This window comes from Phasianus colchicus, chromosome 1 (assembly GCF_987193195.1).
Source record: "Phasianus colchicus chromosome 1, bPhaCol1.hap1.1, whole genome shotgun sequence".
NCBI lineage: Eukaryota > Metazoa > Chordata > Aves > Galliformes > Phasianidae > Phasianus > Phasianus colchicus.
This window is the reverse complement of record NC_143436.1, coordinates 169,468,838-169,486,585: the sequence shown is the minus strand read 5'-3', so window position 1 is coordinate 169,486,585 and position 17,748 is coordinate 169,468,838. Positions and strand designations below refer to the sequence as shown.

Here is a 17,748-nt window from a genome sequence, read left to right as displayed (position 1 = left end):
TTTCATTTAAGCAGAATTCTCCTACAATATGGTGAGCTGTGTAACAAATTGTGACAAGCATCCTCCTAGATTGGACGCAACTGCTTACTGGATAGAGTTACATTTAAATGATCTGCCAAGCAAAATAATGTGCTAGATTTGTAGAAACTTAACTTTACAGTCATTCAGTAAGTCTGCCTACATTAAGAAGTCATATTGTGAACATAACATTGGTAAGCACTCCCCAGTACTCCCTCCCATCAATCCTATGTCTGTGGACTGTATGACTTTAACAATTTAACTTATAGTTCTGTGGAATAATTACATGAAAGCTCTGGATGTACACACATGCATATGTTGTCTTTTGATGAAGGACTTTTTGAATGGGTCTGAAGAACAAGATGATGTGTGCTCAATTACAGTTTCACAAAATGCAACTGTCACTGCTCAGACAATTTATGTGCCAGCCTGATTATTACATAAATGACAGTGCTTGAGAGAGAAGGATTCTGTATTATTAATTTCCTGCCTCTCTCCTGAATGCAACACGACATCCTGGGTACCAGTTAACAGAGTGCAAAGCCCATAAACCTTTTTTCACCTGATTTACACACAGCTACCATTCAATCTTAATTTTATTAATTGAAGACAGCTAAAGATTCAGATTTCTATCCCGCTGAGCCATTATTAGAGAAGATATACCCATTAAATATAACAGCCTGGTTAGAGAAATTTCTCACAGACTTAGAAGTGACCTTGGTTTTTGTGAGCTGGCTAAATTTCCTGCTAACAGTAAGTATCAGCACAGACTCTTGGATCAAATTCAGTAACAAGCTTCTCTACCTCTCTAAGGAAGTTAACTCGCCGAGGACTAAACACATTAGAAGCAGTTTTTCCACAATATATTTGCATGAAATATTATCCCAAGCTCAAAATAGTAAGCCCCTTTGCTCTAGCTATGGTTGTTAAGATTATACTGAACAAAACTGACTGCCAGAAGCTAGGGAGAACATAGCCTTCCCCAGATTAGTCTCTTCCTCCTCTATTATGTAGTCAACAAGAGGATGGAAAGGAAGGAAGCCGCATCTGGGATGACTGCAGCTTGCTGAAATCGCAGAAGACAAGAGAGGATAATCACTGAGTCAATCAGTAACACAATAGAACAGTCTTTTATTTCCCTAAAGGGCAAATCAGCAAATTCTACCCCTACAGTAAAAAAAAAAGATGAATTAGTCAAACTGTAGGTGCTCACAAGTATAACCACAGTAAATCCATTGAAAATTATGGCATCTCAATTTTTATTTCGGTTGCAATTCAATTGATAGTTTTCAAAATCAGTCCCTAAAATATATAATGAAATAAGAAATTGAGATCTTGATAGAGGGAAATTTCATCTGCATTCTGACAAAGAAAAATGTTACTGAAGTCCAAAACTCAGTAGAGAGACAACACATGAAATTGCATTCTCTAGCACCTAGGACTCCTGATATACAAAACAAAGTTTATGTGTGAGAAATATTTTGAAATCCCAGACAAGTTCACTGACCTGACATCTCATCTAATTTTAGGCAGGTGAAATAAGTAAAAATAATATAAGCTATTTCTCTAGCCAAAAGGAAACAGACACCATCTAAGGTAGCTCAGCCAACAGGAAGCAATTGTTGCTTGCTTATTAAAGATGGAGCTCCTGACATAGCCACAGGTTACTTACTAAAGGCACCAAGACACAATAATAAGTTATCACGCTTTCTTCCATTACTTGACTCACAGAGTCATTATTTAACTATTTTTTCAGGCAACTGAAATCTGTTACTCTATTGTTAAATCAGTAAATTTAGGAAATGCCATATTAAAGGACATTTGCTAAACAAAACTGCTTTTAATCTGAGCACTCATACATTACAGAGTTACTAACCTTTATCCTTAATCCCAGTAGCACAGTGGAGGAGTTTCCTGGGAGAAGATGCAGGACAGAACTACAGATAATGCCTGCAGTGTGCTACATAGCTTCACCAATGTCACCACCATGTAATATCTGTGCATTGGCACATGAACACGGTAACTAAAATCATTTCTTGTGCTGATCTCTCAGAAATAATGTGAATAATATAACCATGCCTTGAGATGCAGGATTTTCACAACTGTAGTCGCATTTAATCTGTGCCTTTCCATAAGGGCAAACTGCCACCTTGGAATAGACTTCTGTTTACAGAGCACTCAGTGTCAGCAGATACGTGCTTCCTAACATTTTGTAGAGGTATATGTACAGCTATGACTTCTGTATATATACATATCCAAACATACAGAGGCTGTTAAAAATAACTGCTGTAGCAACTGTTGTCATGAAGCATAACAATCCATAGACGTGACTTAACTAAGACATTTCAAAAGCATTACCTGTTAATTTAGATAAATTTAAACACTAGCAGCTAGTAGATACATGAAAGCATGCATGGTGAAAATTAAACCATTAGAAATAACTAAAATGTTATTTAATGAAGCATATGATTTTTTTTCAGTCCTGAAGTAACTCCCAGGTTCTCAACGTGCAGAAACTCTTAACCAAGGAGTTCTATTATGTTCCAGAATAGCACTTAAATAAAATTTATTTTTCTGGATTAGGAAATCTGTAACAATTTATAGAAGACTTCTATAATAAAAAAATTTATTGCCACATTCATAAAAAAGCAGTAATTTTAAGTAAAGATTTCATGTTAGAAATAGTCCACTACACAACTCTAAACATTCTTTTTCCCACATATTAAATACTTAAACAAATGCTCAAAGAGTAATACCATATTTAAAAGGTATTTGAATACCACTGCAGTTTCAGTAGCAACAGCAGCATGTCAGATTCTCTATTAAAGCATCATTTAATATTTATGTCCAATTTTGAAGGTCAAATGTAGTTTTAATATGGTCTTCATTTAGTTTGGCTCTAGCTGTCCTTTGTTCAGGCCTTTGCTAAATCAGTATGAATATTCCAAACATAGTTCAGATTTCAGACTACAAACATCTGTTAATGAAATGCAAATATAAACCTTAGTTATTCAATACTACTCATGAATGCACTAAGAGGAAAACTGAAGGCTAATCTCCTGGCTATGGGAAACTGCAATTAGAAGAAGTTTATGAATAAAATGAAATAAGATTAACTAATTTATAGTTAAAAAAAAAAAACCTCGAAAGTATTAGTTATAAAAGTTTCAGCTACTTACTGAATTAAAAAAAAAAAAAAGTACTCTAATATAGGAGGTTTTGGCATTCTGAAGTATTGCTTGCTTCTCTGCATTACACATGTTTTCCAGCAAGGGGAGCCCACACATCACAACACACCTGAGGGTCTATTTCTTCCTCTTTTAGATAGTAAAACAGAATTTTTGCTTTCTGAATACATAGTTCAGTAGTTACCAAGTTATATATTATGTAGTTTCAACGAGCTCAATGGTTAATAAACATGATGTATTTTGTATATTACAGTAAAGGAGAAATTTCCTTGTGAAAATTTTCATTTTTGTACTTCTTTGCAATGCATGTAAGTATATTTACTTAATGCACTTAAAGCTCATCAAGGATTGAGTGTCCTAAGTACTTAGCTGACAACATTACCCATCAGAAAAGCACCTAAACGATTTAACCTGCCTCTACTAATATATTTGACAAGAAGGGTTAGACTAGTGACAGGAAAAGCTGAAGTAAAGCTGAAAGGTTACAATCAGATACATTTTTGCTTGTTTTATTCAGACCAAATTATTAGTGAAGTTATTATACTAGTTATTTGCTAGATTAGAAATGCCCCTGTGTTATGGATAGTGGTCTTATGAGACCTGCCTGTTGCACACTTTATGATCTGCCAGAAATTCTGCACTCCTCCTCCTCCACTACAGATCAGTAGCCAGAAACTACACCACAGAATTACATTCAGTAAAGTATTAAGATGCTACTGTGATGACATTTCTATATCAAAGGCTACATCTAGTATTACATTATATAATATATGTTACACTATATACATCTAGTATTAGATACGGAAATTGGCAGCCCTGCCTGCAGCAGGGGGGTTTGGAGCTTGATGATCCTTGAGGTCCCTTTCAACCCAAGCCATTCTATGATTCTATGATCTATACTACCAAGCTGCACAGCAGTGGTGAACGGATCTGAGTACTGGCCTATGAACATTCAATGCCATTAAGTTATTGCTTCCTGGCACAGTTTTGGTCTGTGCAATCCCAGCTCTCTCCTACATGTTGTCTTGGAACAGTTGGGAATATCCTTTGCAGGCAAAGGTACCAAAAGTAAACTGAATGAAGCCATCCTGTTTTGGAAAGTGAAAGTGTTTGTTTTGGTATGGATTTGAATCATGCTGTGCCAATTAACCTCAGTGCTGTAGAATGATTTCTGCTTCGTTTTACTTCCTAGCAGAGTAAGATACACCCAAGATAATAAACAGCCTTTGAAAAACTCTAAATAGAAAGGCAACTGTCCTGATTTTAAAATAATATGAAAGATTGTAGAAACAGTTTTCTGTTGCAACTGCCAAAGGTAATAAACACTAATAATTGCATTTGTCTTCAGATTTGGATAACACAAGATATGTACCTCCCCTAAACATATATGCACAAAGTAATCTATACTGCTCACATCATCTGAAGAGTAAAACAATAACAAATCTAGATTAACATAGGTGATACTATTTACTGAACTCTTCACCAAAATCTATCACCAAGATTAAGACTGAATCATAAACTGATAGAAATTGGTAAAGGACAACTGGAATTTATAGTAGCTTATGTCAACATACAGAAGTAAAAGTGAGTGTAAAAGCTCAGATTACACTGGGATATATTATAACACCATATTCTGCAAATGTAAAATGACTACACAACATGCAAGCCATGAAGAGAAAACCCTTCATGTTACCAAGTCCTTAGCCACTGCCAGCCTTCCATGACAGAAAATTCTTTAGCATATATACAGATATATATAATCTTGAAGAGGTGTAACACATTAATTTTCCATAATAAACCTAAACAACACCAAGAAAAGATAATCTGAATTTAAAAGATGGAGATTGTTATCTTGTTAAAATTTACTTCAAAAATGGCTTTCCAGCACAATTATCCATCTGTGTGCCCTTAATTTGCTTATAACAAAAGCTCCACTAATACAATTCTTCATCTCTTAACCAGTTTTTAAAACTGCATCATTTGTAGTATTGTCAAAGCTTCCTAACTGATGAAAGTATATTATTGATATAGGATTTTTCTTGCAAAAACTAAGTATGTAAACAACAAAATGAAGTTTAGAAGCTTAATGTTTATAGAATTTTATTTCCAATCACAGACTTCTGCATGTGACACCAAAACTGAAGTTAGCAGTAGTAATTACAGAACAAAGAATTTGAGTAGTTAGAAGTATTGGGTTAGCACAGGGCAAATATTGTTTATTTCCTGAAAAACAAAGCATTCTGAAAAAAAGAAATCTAAGATTTACTTATTAAACAGAAAAGTAACTCAAGAAAGCTATTTCTGAATTAAAAGCAGTTCATAAGGAGGGAATAATACAGCTTAAAAGGTGTAATATGCCTGAAGAGACAATATTACAAAGAAGAATCGAGAGATTTCTTTTCTAAACTGGGGAAAAAATGCTTATTGCTAGAAATCATTTACTGCAGCAATACCCTTGTTTATCTTTAGTAACAAACAGCTGGAGATTCCATCCTGACTAGGTTTCTGTTGGATGGATGTCAGTGATCTCTTGCTTTTCTGACTCTTTCAGCTTTGTTTCTTCTTGGATTCCTTCTCTAATTAAGTTAGTTATACACCTGCATCAACAACTGCAGATGGGAACTAGATATTTTTAAGTCAGCTTTTACTTAAAAAGTCATAAATGCAGAAAAGACAGCAGCAAAATTAATTGCTGCTTGAATGCAACTTTTATAAACTCTTGAAAATAGAAGTAGTAAATATACCTGTATTGGAAATAGCTCAGGGAATGGGTATCACAGGAAAAGTTGGTTTGCCAGACTTGAAAACAGTGACACTCTCCACTCATTTCCTTCTAATACTACATATTTTACAGAAAGTTAACATGCGTCCCCTGAGGCATTTGGTGTTATAAACATTTGCTTAAGAGTACTAGCTTTCATCCTTAGCCACATGGGACATTTGCCACATACTGAGTTTTCTGAAAGCATAAAAATAAGTAAATTATGTATGGAACACCTACCATTGTCACTGTCTCCTTCAGATGGTATACTGTAGCTAAAGCTGTCCCATGTTTGTGCCTGTGTAAGTGTGTTGAAGGAGACAGGAGGAAGACTGAGGGATGGGTCTGCTGGAGGGGAGTGACAGCCAGTCCATGGTGGTGCAAGGACCGGGGTGGGGGAAGAGGGCAGGCAGCAGCATTTCATATATGGCATTAGGGTTGTATGGCAATGAAGATGCAATTCAAAGGTGATTAATACAAAATGCGTAATTTTTGAAGAAAAGAATGAAAGAAAGGTGGTGCAGAATAAAAAGAACGAAAGGTTATATGTTAGTACTTGCAAATCAGACATTATATGTGCAGTTAAAGCTGTTAAGCTTAACAAGATCATTGTAACCACAGCATTTCACAGAAATTGCTTACAATCACGTTTTAAGAAAAAGTACCCATAGATTTTCTGTTATAGTCTGACAAAACCTTGAGCCTGTGAATCAAACGGTAAATGCATCTCTGTGAAGTTTCAACATTCAAAATTAAGTAGTTTGGAAAAGAAGAATTTAGTTATTTTTGCAACTGTTAAACGTATATGTAAATATAAATATATTGTTACACCAACTTCCCAGCTAATCTCAATAGTTAGCAACTACACTGAATTCTCATTTAATCCCCTGAATTCTTGTCCTGTTGAAATATGTCCTGTAAGAACATGCAGTAGAGATGTTTCCCTTTTGCTTTAAATCACTTCATAGATTATGCAGCATTACTTATATTTCTTGCTAATTCCCACTACGTTAAGACCAAATTTACAACAGGCCCTAGGAAAGTTCTGGTCCTTAGCAACATTGGCAGACTTTCCAAGGACAAGAGTAGAGATGTGCAACACCTCCAAAGGACGATCCAGAGCCTGTACCACAAACCTTGGCAAACCTGCTCTGCATACAGCATTATAACAAGCTCAAAATCACTGATAATTCAACTGGACTCGCTACAGCACACCAGACTTCATCTGTCCAGAGAGGCTGCAACAACACAGCCTCTCCATCCTTTCTGCCTTCTGTCTTCCTTCTAGTCATGACAACATCTCCCTGTTTTTCCCTCAAATCCTCCAGTGGAACTTTTCATTCTTTCCCTACCACATCTTACTTTACGCTTATCTCCTAGTGTGATTGTGGAAAAGCTTTCCTCAAATCTCCACTCTATGGTGTTTCAGAAATGGACACTGACATGCTTAAAATATCTCATCCCTGTTTATCTTCACCACACCATTCATCCTTTCAAAGCTTTCTACCGGCTCGTAACCATTCATCATGTAATTTACATCTCACCTTCCTTACCCTTCACAAAGATGTCACTCCTTAAAGAGTTTTTCCTGTATCTGATCCCAGTTCTTTACCATTACTGCCACCAAAATGAGTTCCTTCCACTTCTTGCTTTTCTGTGTACGTACTTCCATGTTTCATCTATTTAACTGCAAACACAAGTCACATCTATTCTCCTCAAACTAAACTGGAGATCACATACTACCTCTGCTCCGAATGCAAACCTGCAAGCCTGAATCAACTGAAAACCACTAGATAGATAAAAAAAAAAACTGCAAAAACTTGTAACAGAAGAAAGTCCAAGGTAAAGCCCAGTTCTCAATTTCTATCATTCCAAATTAGCAATAGGGAACTTAATTGCATACTTTCACCTTCTCTCAAAATTCTGGAACCTGCATTAACAAGATGATAATTCAGACAATGTTGTATAAAACATCACCTTAGGCTTTCCTCCACATATACCTGTTCAAGAGTTCTCTCTCTTCAGAAATGCACTTTTTAAAAGCCTCTTCATTGCTTCTGACTATAGAGACAATGGGTCAGCCAAACCTGAATAAACACAACTCCACTCAAACTCCAAGCAGAATTCAACATGAGGTAACAGAACACTGATTTATGGAAAATAATAAACAGCCTTTAATTATACTGGCAACTAGGGCTCACATGATTTTCCAAAGTACACAGATAATGGATTAGGAGCAAGATGTTTATATCTCATTTTAATGATCGCAACAAGGACTTTGCAAAACTCAGTTTCTACAACTGGTATCACTTGATATTTTAATTAATTCATGAATCAAGTGCAGAAGATTTAAGTTTAGTAGCTATTTCGAGTGGCTCCATTTCAGAGCAAAAGCACATCCCAAGAACAAAACTGTGGTTCTAATTGAACTTATAATTATTCATTCCTTTCAAGAACCATTTTTAAGGCTTTCAACTGAACATGAATTTGAGAAGCCCATTCACCATAAAATATTTATAAGGATAAAATAATCAATTTTTTTTTTTTTTTTAAGATCTTATTACTTTCTGTGTAAACAACCAATCCTTAAAAAGAATCCATCAATACGTCAAACACTATTATCTTTCAAAACATTTTCTTTGGATACCAAGTCAACCATCAGCTATGAATTTCCCCAATAGTTTGGCTAGCTTTAAAATGAAAGATCTTCAGTCCTGTAAACATGCCAGAATGTACTAGCATAGCACATACTAACACAGAAGCTTAAGCCACAGTGGTGACTTTACTTTGTGTGTGTGATTCTATTTTTATTTATTTATTTACTTTAAGCATTACCAGAAGTCTAGAATGTTTTACTTTCAGATTTGGAAGAGACGTAACTCAAGTCATTAAGAAACAGTGAGGGGAAGAAAATCAAATAGAAAGCAAATTTTCATTAAAAACAGATGAAAACAAACTGAAAATAAGCTCTCCAATTTCAGAAAAGCGTGTTTGCATACATTTTCATGGAAAAACTGTTTCCAATGAGCTCTACTAAATTTTCCTCTAAGGTAATGAAGAACTTGAATGAAAAAGCTATCAAAATAAACTATACACTAAGCTGAAAAACTTTTCTGGATCACAGAACTGCTGGACCTCTAGACCAGATAGCTCAGCTTTGGGGCACTGAAGCAGTATATAGTTAAGAAGCACAAATTAAGACAGTGAGAGAATGGTTCAAACTCACACAAGACTTGTACAAAAAGCTGTAAAAGAATGACAGTGAAGGAACTAGTTGTGGCAAACTGGCAGGAAAAATGCGCAGGATTCACAAATACGCCAGTATCTTGAGCTACAAACTCATCTGTTTTTTCTTAGGTGCTGGCAAAACAAATTTAAATACTATTTCTACTATGATTACATGGCACCAAGATGGGAGGAAACAATATGCAGTATCCCTACTCCATTGCAAGGTTTTATTTTGCTACACTGTGTTACATAGCTAATATATGCTGTTTTATCTGATGTTGGACTTCAAATTTTACTATTATCAAATTCAACTGCCTTACCACAGTATAAATCTAAGGCATCATCACTGAAACTGCATGCAGTGAGGTACAAGACTGCAGAAATGGCTCTCAGTTGGTGATTCTGTTGTGTACGATAATGGAAAGGAAAACAAATTCAGATAAATGGGTTTTCTATATCCCACAGCTGTGACCAAACAACATTATAGTATTGGCATATCAGTGATTCAAATATATAAATTTGTATTGGTACAAAGCAGCAAAACAGCAGATTATAACCAATTGATATTAGTATTCAATGAGCTTACACTATTTCAATATACATGGGGAAACTGGAGGAGTTGTGCAAGTCTGGGTCTCCCATCACTAGTCTTGTAGGAATGTTGCAGGACACTGTAATCCCTGCAATCCAGTCCTTCTGGAAACTCTCTAAGAAAGATTAGCTATGCTATTTCTGGAAAGTGTATTTTTCCCTTTATGTATTACAGTCATTGGATATAGAATGTCTTGAGACAACTGACACATCAAGACTAGGAAACGTGTGTTAAAGTAACTTGAATACAAAATCACAGTCTTACATTCTACTCCTTCAATACTACTTCCAGTTCCTGGCAGCAGATTTCACTGGCAGTTCAGCAGAGCACAGGCTACCTCCTATGAAAGTCTGTATTCTGACATTGCCTTTTCATGTCTCTGTCCTAGCAGTTGCCACTGGACTGAACAATATTACTCAAATAATATTTTTTCAAGTCCTGAAAGGTCCCATTTGCTCATCATTTAATCCATACTTCGTATGTTAAGAAACAATAATTCTTCTGAAGCATCAGGAACAAAAAGAATAGAGTCAGAGTTTAGCAACAAACTATAAAATTGAAATGAACAGATCTGCCCAACTTTTATATCATAACAATGCAGGAAATTTAAAATGCTTTCTTTATGAAACAAGGTTTGTTTGATAACACTTTCTTTGCTCCGCAAACCTTCTTAAAAACAAATCTATGGGTACAATTTCCTAAAGAACATTCAAATATGAAACTGCCGCCATTATTGCCACGATATTTTGTTATGGAAGCTACAAGCTTGTAGTGGTTTACCAGCATTTGACTAAAAGCATTTGTGGTGAATGTGAGAAAACAGAATTACAGCCACCGAATGCTGAAGCATACTTAAAATATTAAGGTTGTTCTTTAGAGGTGATGTGACTTAACAGCACTGACAATCAATACCGACCACCTTAGCTCAGAGAAGATAAGAACAGAGTTTACCTGTAACTTATCCTGCTTTTAAAGGAAGCCCTCAAATACATTGAGTACATACAGTTTATTTTGTTGACTTTCTCCTACTTTTTTCCCTCCCCACTAATAAACTGCTGCATGTTAATGATGGTAATACAGATTTGGCACATTGCAAATTAGTTAAACTCAATTGCAGGCTGAAGAAAACTTCTCATCTTCCTCAAACCACTACTCCTTACACAATTATAACTACTGAGACTTATGCATAAGCATTTTCTAAACAAGTCTGATTATTCACATATTATTTACCAACATATTATCATCCTGTACACTAATACATGTATGAAATGTGTATTTGTATGTGCTTATTTTTAAATGTGTGTATATATATAATTAACAAAACACCTGATTTATGAGTGAGGGGTAAAAACTGATGCACATAAAATGCATTAAACAGTTATTACAAATTTGATCTCAAGTGAAACATATAGACAGTGTTCTAGCCTTCAGAATACAGAAAGTGTTTTCATCACTGAATTGTGAGAGAAAATGAAAATACAAATATCTATTAACAGCAAGAATGTGAAAAAGTACAAAAATTGATTGATATTCTTTCCTACAGTACCTGATCGTGGCTTCAGGCCAAAAGGGATTGTGTTGTTTGTAGTAGGAGACAGCGTTGGGCTTTTATCTTTGTTCTGTATAATTTAAGAACATAAGATCAGTGTTTAGAATATAACAGGGAAACTATTTCACCACATTCTGATCACATAACCTTGAACCTCTAACAATCTCTCAGTATTATTCAATACCACTCCTTTAATGGAAAAGAAGCTGAACTTTCTGACTGAAGTCTGTAGCATATTGGCCCTAGCTACAAATAAATGTGATTGTTTCTCAGTTTTCTCCCTCAAAACCATTTGGTTCCATTCAACATACACTTCTGTGGCATAGTATATTTAGAAGAACAAAACAAAAACAAATTTTTCCTAGATGTGTTTCTTTCACTGAATCAGAGTTACCATTCTGCGTAACTATTTTCCCTACAACACTGAATTCTGCCTAAAATGCAGAAAGGTGGAAATTAATCATAGACCTCACAGAAGAACCATGATGGTTATACAAGGATAACAAAGGAAAAGTCTTATAACCAAACTCCAGAAAACAAATCCTATTTAAAAAACAATTCATGAGAATGGAATCTATGGGAGTACAGTCACCAACACTGGGTCCTCATGAGTTTGTGAGGTGCTCATACACAGTGTAAAGTAGAGGAAGAAACACTGGTTTTGCACAGAAAATAGGAAGATTCCATAAAGAGCCTACTGACCATCCACGTACTGAAGACAAACAAAATGCACTATCATCTTACCTCATTGTGAGAGGGTTGGCCACTTGTATTCCAAACAATTACATCATTCTGCATGATTGGACAGAAAGAAAAAAAAGATCTTTTCAGCAAATGTATTGGTCATACACAGTCATACAGTATTCTAATCATGACAGTCAGATACTCATTAATATTCAATACTTTTCATCTTTACATTTTTCAGCATTGTATTGTTTGTTTTTTTTTACCACAACAATCTTCAGGATTGATATATACTTTGATGCTAGGCTAACTGAAATACCATTTAAAAATTCAAATTTGCACAAATTTGTCTTTAATTTCTTATCTGCAGTCTCTCAACTGATTCATAAGTGCATTTGTAAGACTTGAATCTTTGTTCATTCAAGTGCATTATCTAACATTGTTTCACAGATTTTAACTGTTACCAAGAGTTTAATTGGGGAGTAAAGATTTTAAATATAGGTTTGAAGAGAGAAGCATTCTGCAAGCAATTCCTTTTGTAATTGCCATATAATATAACTTTTCTTACCATTTTTGCTATAGCTAAACTGGAAACACGGAAATCATGTCAATAGAATATCAAACAATTGTTAATTCTGTATAAGTCACAACTTATCAACTTATAAATCCATTCAAAACCCTTTCATTAGGGCAAATTTTTTAATGGAGAAAAAGTGGAGATTAAAAATACAGCCCTCAAAATATTGGTCCCAGCACTCAATTTTCTGAAAGTTACAAAGATGAGAAGGAAGATTACACACACATTTTGATAAATTTCCTGGACACTACGTTAGCCTGAAAAATAAAATATGATCCTCAGCTACCAAATTCTTTTACAATCTTACCTCAACCACTCTATTACCTATAATTAATAGAAGGAAATTTCTGTAATCTCATCCCTGCTCTTTCTACTTGGAGATTAGCATGTTTAAGCACTTCTATGCTCAGGAATTGCCTTGTGACAGACAAGCTAGTTAAATCTACACTGCAGGTCAAAACTCTCTCACAACATGCAAGTCACCAGTCAGAACTCCAAATTTACATTTAACTTGAAAACTACAAGTGCTTACTGTATGCAGAATGATTAAATTCACTCCTGCAAGACACATTTCCATTGAATGTAACATACCTTGTGCTTCCACCTGCATATAGGACTAGATTAGGCCCTCTACAAGTTTTTAGGAAATTTTCTCATTTAAAAGGTTCTTAAAAATGAATCAGTAGCATTCTTGTTGAACAGATTCATTAAAATACAGAATGTGCATGTTGTGCATTCGGACATCAAATGAACTTTTTGCGTAACATATTAGCAACGCAGTTAAGAATCAATCCCAAATAAAGTATGTTAACTCCTACATACAACAATACAAGCAAAGCATGGAGATACAAACCACACTTTTTTCTTTCTTTTATAAGGAAAAAAACAAAGATAAAATTAAGTCACAAAGAGATCACAAGAGTATTTGCTAGTAATGATATTTGAAAACCTTCAAGATATACCAGTTGGTCTATGTCTGCATATGATACACTGTATACTAAAGTATTATGAATGCAGGCAGAACTTTAGGTCATTTTGTTCTCAGAATTCTCTTGCAAGAATGTTCACAAACAGGTAAGTCCTGAGGTAAGGAAGTATGACTGAAATATTTAAGCTTGAATTTTTCACAGTTCTTCCTTTCTGGATCACTGAAATACAAAACTTACAATATTTTTGATAGTTTAGAAGTATCATCTCAACACACAGAGTTTTCTTTGTAATACAAAGCATGTTAAATTCATTGCTGCATAAAAAACTTTAACCATGTGAGCTGCAGTATTTGGATTAAGGGGGGGAAGAGAAAACAGGTCATTGAAGATCCAACTCTGACAATACTTTTTTTGCCAATCATGTTTATTAGAAGAAAATACATCAATTTCAGCCTTTTTCTTAATAGGTCTTAATTAACAGCCCATTTACATTCAGGTAAGGGAAAAACATAAATAAAAAAGTTTAAACTTCCCTACCAGTGAATAGAAGACAGTGACTCATTCCAAATGTTTCCATATTTATTGGATCTAGACACCTACGTACCTGATTCAATGACCATTTTTCACCCTGTTCACATGTTCTCATTTCATTCTTGGCTTTCTCCATAATTAATTCCCTCCTCCTCTGAAATTCTAGTTCCTCTTCAGCATTTTCTTTCTGAAAGATATATTACTCTTTAGATTGTGAATCACTGGGAACAGAATTGTATCTTTTTTTACATAACATTTTTACACCAGAAGTATTTCTGACAAGTACTGTGATGAAAAGCAAACTCAAAAGTAAGCAGACACTACATAATTGCAGTTCCAGTGCTAAAAGACTGGTCATTATGTAAATCTAAATAAACTACTTGGAGGATATTGAAAGGATTTAAAGAACAAAGCTATTATGAGGCATACTCAACATGGGCTCATAAAGGGGAAGTCCTGCCTTGGTAATTTGATCTCCTTCCATAAGATCACCTGTTAGGTGAACAAAGGGAAGGCAGCAGATGTAGTATATTTCACCAAGGCTTTTGATACCACTCCTCACAGCACGTCTTTCTGGACACGTTGTCCAACTTTGAGATAAAGAGGTTCATGCTACACTAGGCAATGAAATGGCTCAGAGGGTTATAGTAAGTGGAGGGCTACAACTGGCTAGCAGACAGTCACTAGTGGTGTTTTCCAGGGCTCAATCCTAGGGCCATTCCTGTTCAATGTTTTTACCAATGATCTGGATGCGGGACTGGAATGCATCCTCATCAAGATGACCAGTGACGCTGTACTGGGAGGTGCTGTTGTCTCCCAGGTGGGATACGAGGCCTTGCAGAGAGATTTAGATGGATCAGACCATTGGACAATCATCAATGCCATGCAGTTCAACAAAGGTAAATGCCAGTTTCTGCACGTGGGACAGAGCAATGTTAGACACAGGTACAGACTGGGAGACATATGGCTGGAATGCAGCCCTGCAGAAAGGATCTGGGATTGCTGGCAACAACAGGCTCACCTTGAGCCACCAGTGTGCCCTGGAAGCCAAGTGGGCTCTGTAATATGGGAAGGATGCTAAGATTCTTGAGAGCTTCTGGAGGAAGGTGACAAAGCTGGTAAAGATCTAGAGGGTTTGTCCTATGAGAAGGAATTGAGGACACGTTGTCCAGTCTGGAGAATAGAAGGTCAAGAAGTGATCTCCTTGCACTGTGCAGCTTCCTGAGGAGGGGAAGTGGAGAGAAGGTGCCAGGCTCTGTTCTTGTGAACCTATGGCAGGAGCCATGGAACAGCACAAAACTGTGCTAGGGAGCTTCAGACTGGATGTTAGAAAAAATTATTTACTATGAGAATCATCAAAAACTGGAACTGGCTTCCAAGAGAGGCAGTTGATGTCCCACGCTTGGCCACAGTCAATAGACATTTGGACAATGCTTCATTCATACGCTTTAACTTTTGGTTAGCCTCAAAAAAATAGGCACTTTGACTAGATGATATTTCTAGGTCCCTTCCAACTGAACTATTGTATTCTATAAAGAATACTAATTCACCAGTCAAGAAACATTTCAAATACATAACATACTATAAATTCCAAATCATACTTCATATACTCCTTCCATAACTATGGTGACAGCGCATTAGGAAAAGATTAATCATTCATTTACAAAATATTTTGGAGTTATCCTTAATGAATACTGTTTCCTTACACTAGAATAAGGATACTGGAAGAGTACAAGAATACACATAGCTGAGCTACGAACAGTAGCAACTGATTCTCATAGCCAACACAATACATGAAAAAGATGGCTGTATGGAAAGATGACTGTCTTTCTACAAACTGAGTGGAAAAAAAGGAAAAAAATAACATGCAGAAGTAACTGATAAACCCAGAAAATAAAGTATTTTTGTGTGTGTGTGTGTGTGTGTGTGTGTATATGTCTATACATACACATGTATTATATATATAAATATATATAAATATATAGTTTCTCTCTATACACACACAGACACATATATAAATAACAACTGCATTAAAATTTTGAAGAACTAGTTGTGTCCTCCAGTCTACCATAGCTTTCCTTTGCTTACTTGGTAGATTAAAAATGGATGAAATTATTGGCTCATTTCCTATCTTACCCCTCAAATATCTTATAATATGTTCATTAACATACCTGACCAAGGGAGGACATCTCCATCTGCATTTGACTGCTATGTATAAAGAAACAAATGTGAATATGTAATTTATTTTGTAGAAACTCAAGATTCTAACAAATGCATTTTTTTTTTAAAAAAAAAAGGTAGATAAACACACTTTACTGTAGATTCCTGAAATTCTAAAGCTGTTGCTGGTTCCATGGGATACAGATTCACATCACTGCTTTCTGAAATATCCATGCTTAATCTGTAAGGTTTGAAATAAAAACATTGCACTGGGGTATAGCGTTGGTAATCATTATGTTCAGTATTCAGTTTCAAACAAATGGATATATATAAAATATTTTTAGTCGTGTTATTAACCTACTCTATTTTATTTCTTATAAAAGTGTCACCACCTTGGTCAAACCAACATTAACATCTCCAAAGCACCACTCTGAGCAATGAAAAACAAAGGGACCTGTTTACTATTAACAGTCATGTCATTATACATAACATTGAAGACATCTACATTCAAATTCTAGCATTCCATATTTTAACAAGATCCAAAACCCTGGTTAAATATCTAAATTTAATTTACAATGCGTGAAAATAAAGCAGACCAGCAACAAGCTCCCAGTAGCCAACAATTTGAAATAAAGCAATGAATACAGGAAAGAGAGCAAAGGAAGAAAATACTGGAACAGATTGAGCCTGAAATCCTTTTCCATTCCTGAACTGAATTGCTGTTAATGTGCACAGAAGACGTGCAAAACATTAAATTGTCAAGTCATTGTGGTCCTATTTCACAAATTAGTCATGTTTGTAAATGGAAATAACACAAATTGATATATTCTATATAGAGCTCTAATCAGTGTGTGCAAGGTATGCTTCAGCATCACCTACTGCTTCAGCCTATTGCTGCAAGCAATGATGAGGCATCCACAACAGAATGCAAAATCAAGCTTCATTTGATATGTGCTTGACACCCAGGAGTGTCATGCTGGACAAGTGTGTTTGTTAGCATAAAACAAACAGACATTTGAATGGCCTATTTAGCACTCGACAAAGCAAAAATAAATACATGCATGACATATTTACAGTCATCTTTAAAAGCCACATTTCATATACTATTGTGCTATTGAAAGCACAACTGAACGTGCATGGAGAAATGGAGTCTGTCTGTATTTCATTGCCTTTTGAAATTTCATAAGCAAAAAAAATGTAGGAAATGTCAAGGCATTATCTGACAAACAACAAAGCAACAAATTTTGTAAGGCTAAGAGATTTTTTACTGTCTCTTTCTTTCAAACCAGACTATTTTTCAATCTTATCTGCACACTTCTCCTGCAAACTAATAAGTTACAGATGAGTTACAGAAGCAACAGAATTTTATCTCACAGAAACCACAGGACTGCTCCTCATGATTTTTTTTTGTTAACTATTTAGTACTCAATTCAATAATTCAAGTATTCTCTGTATGATTCAAAATAAAGCCAGATAGTTCCTTTGCCAGAAAAAATAACAGGAGTGAACTTCAGTCCTAAAAAGCAGAAAG

At 35.3% G+C, this 17,748-nt stretch overlaps 1 protein-coding gene across 5 annotated transcripts in view; it reads right to left on the bottom strand.

The window, feature by feature from the left end:
• LRCH1 (leucine rich repeats and calponin homology domain containing 1) overlaps positions 1-17,748 on the bottom strand; it is a 121,214-nt gene that overhangs the window by 24,572 nt on the left and 78,894 nt on the right. For 3 of the 5 annotated variants that reach the window (XR_016461850.1, XM_090131712.1, XM_031615669.2), the window contains exons 12-16: positions 16,369-16,458; positions 16,229-16,265; positions 14,131-14,244; positions 12,081-12,128; positions 11,334-11,406 (exon numbers count right to left, since the gene is read on the bottom strand). Coding sequence is in view for 3 of the 5 variants with exons in the window: in XM_090131712.1 (XP_089987838.1) it covers positions 11,334-11,406; positions 12,081-12,128; positions 14,131-14,244; positions 16,229-16,265; positions 16,369-16,458 (362 nt within the window). In the remaining 2 variants the exon portion in view is untranslated. Of the gene's footprint in view, positions 1-6,207; positions 6,313-11,333; positions 11,407-12,080; positions 12,129-14,130; positions 14,245-16,228; positions 16,266-16,368; positions 16,459-17,748 lie in introns of all 5 variants that reach the window. The other 2 variants (XM_090131732.1, XR_016461851.1) reach the window with 2 other exon arrangements.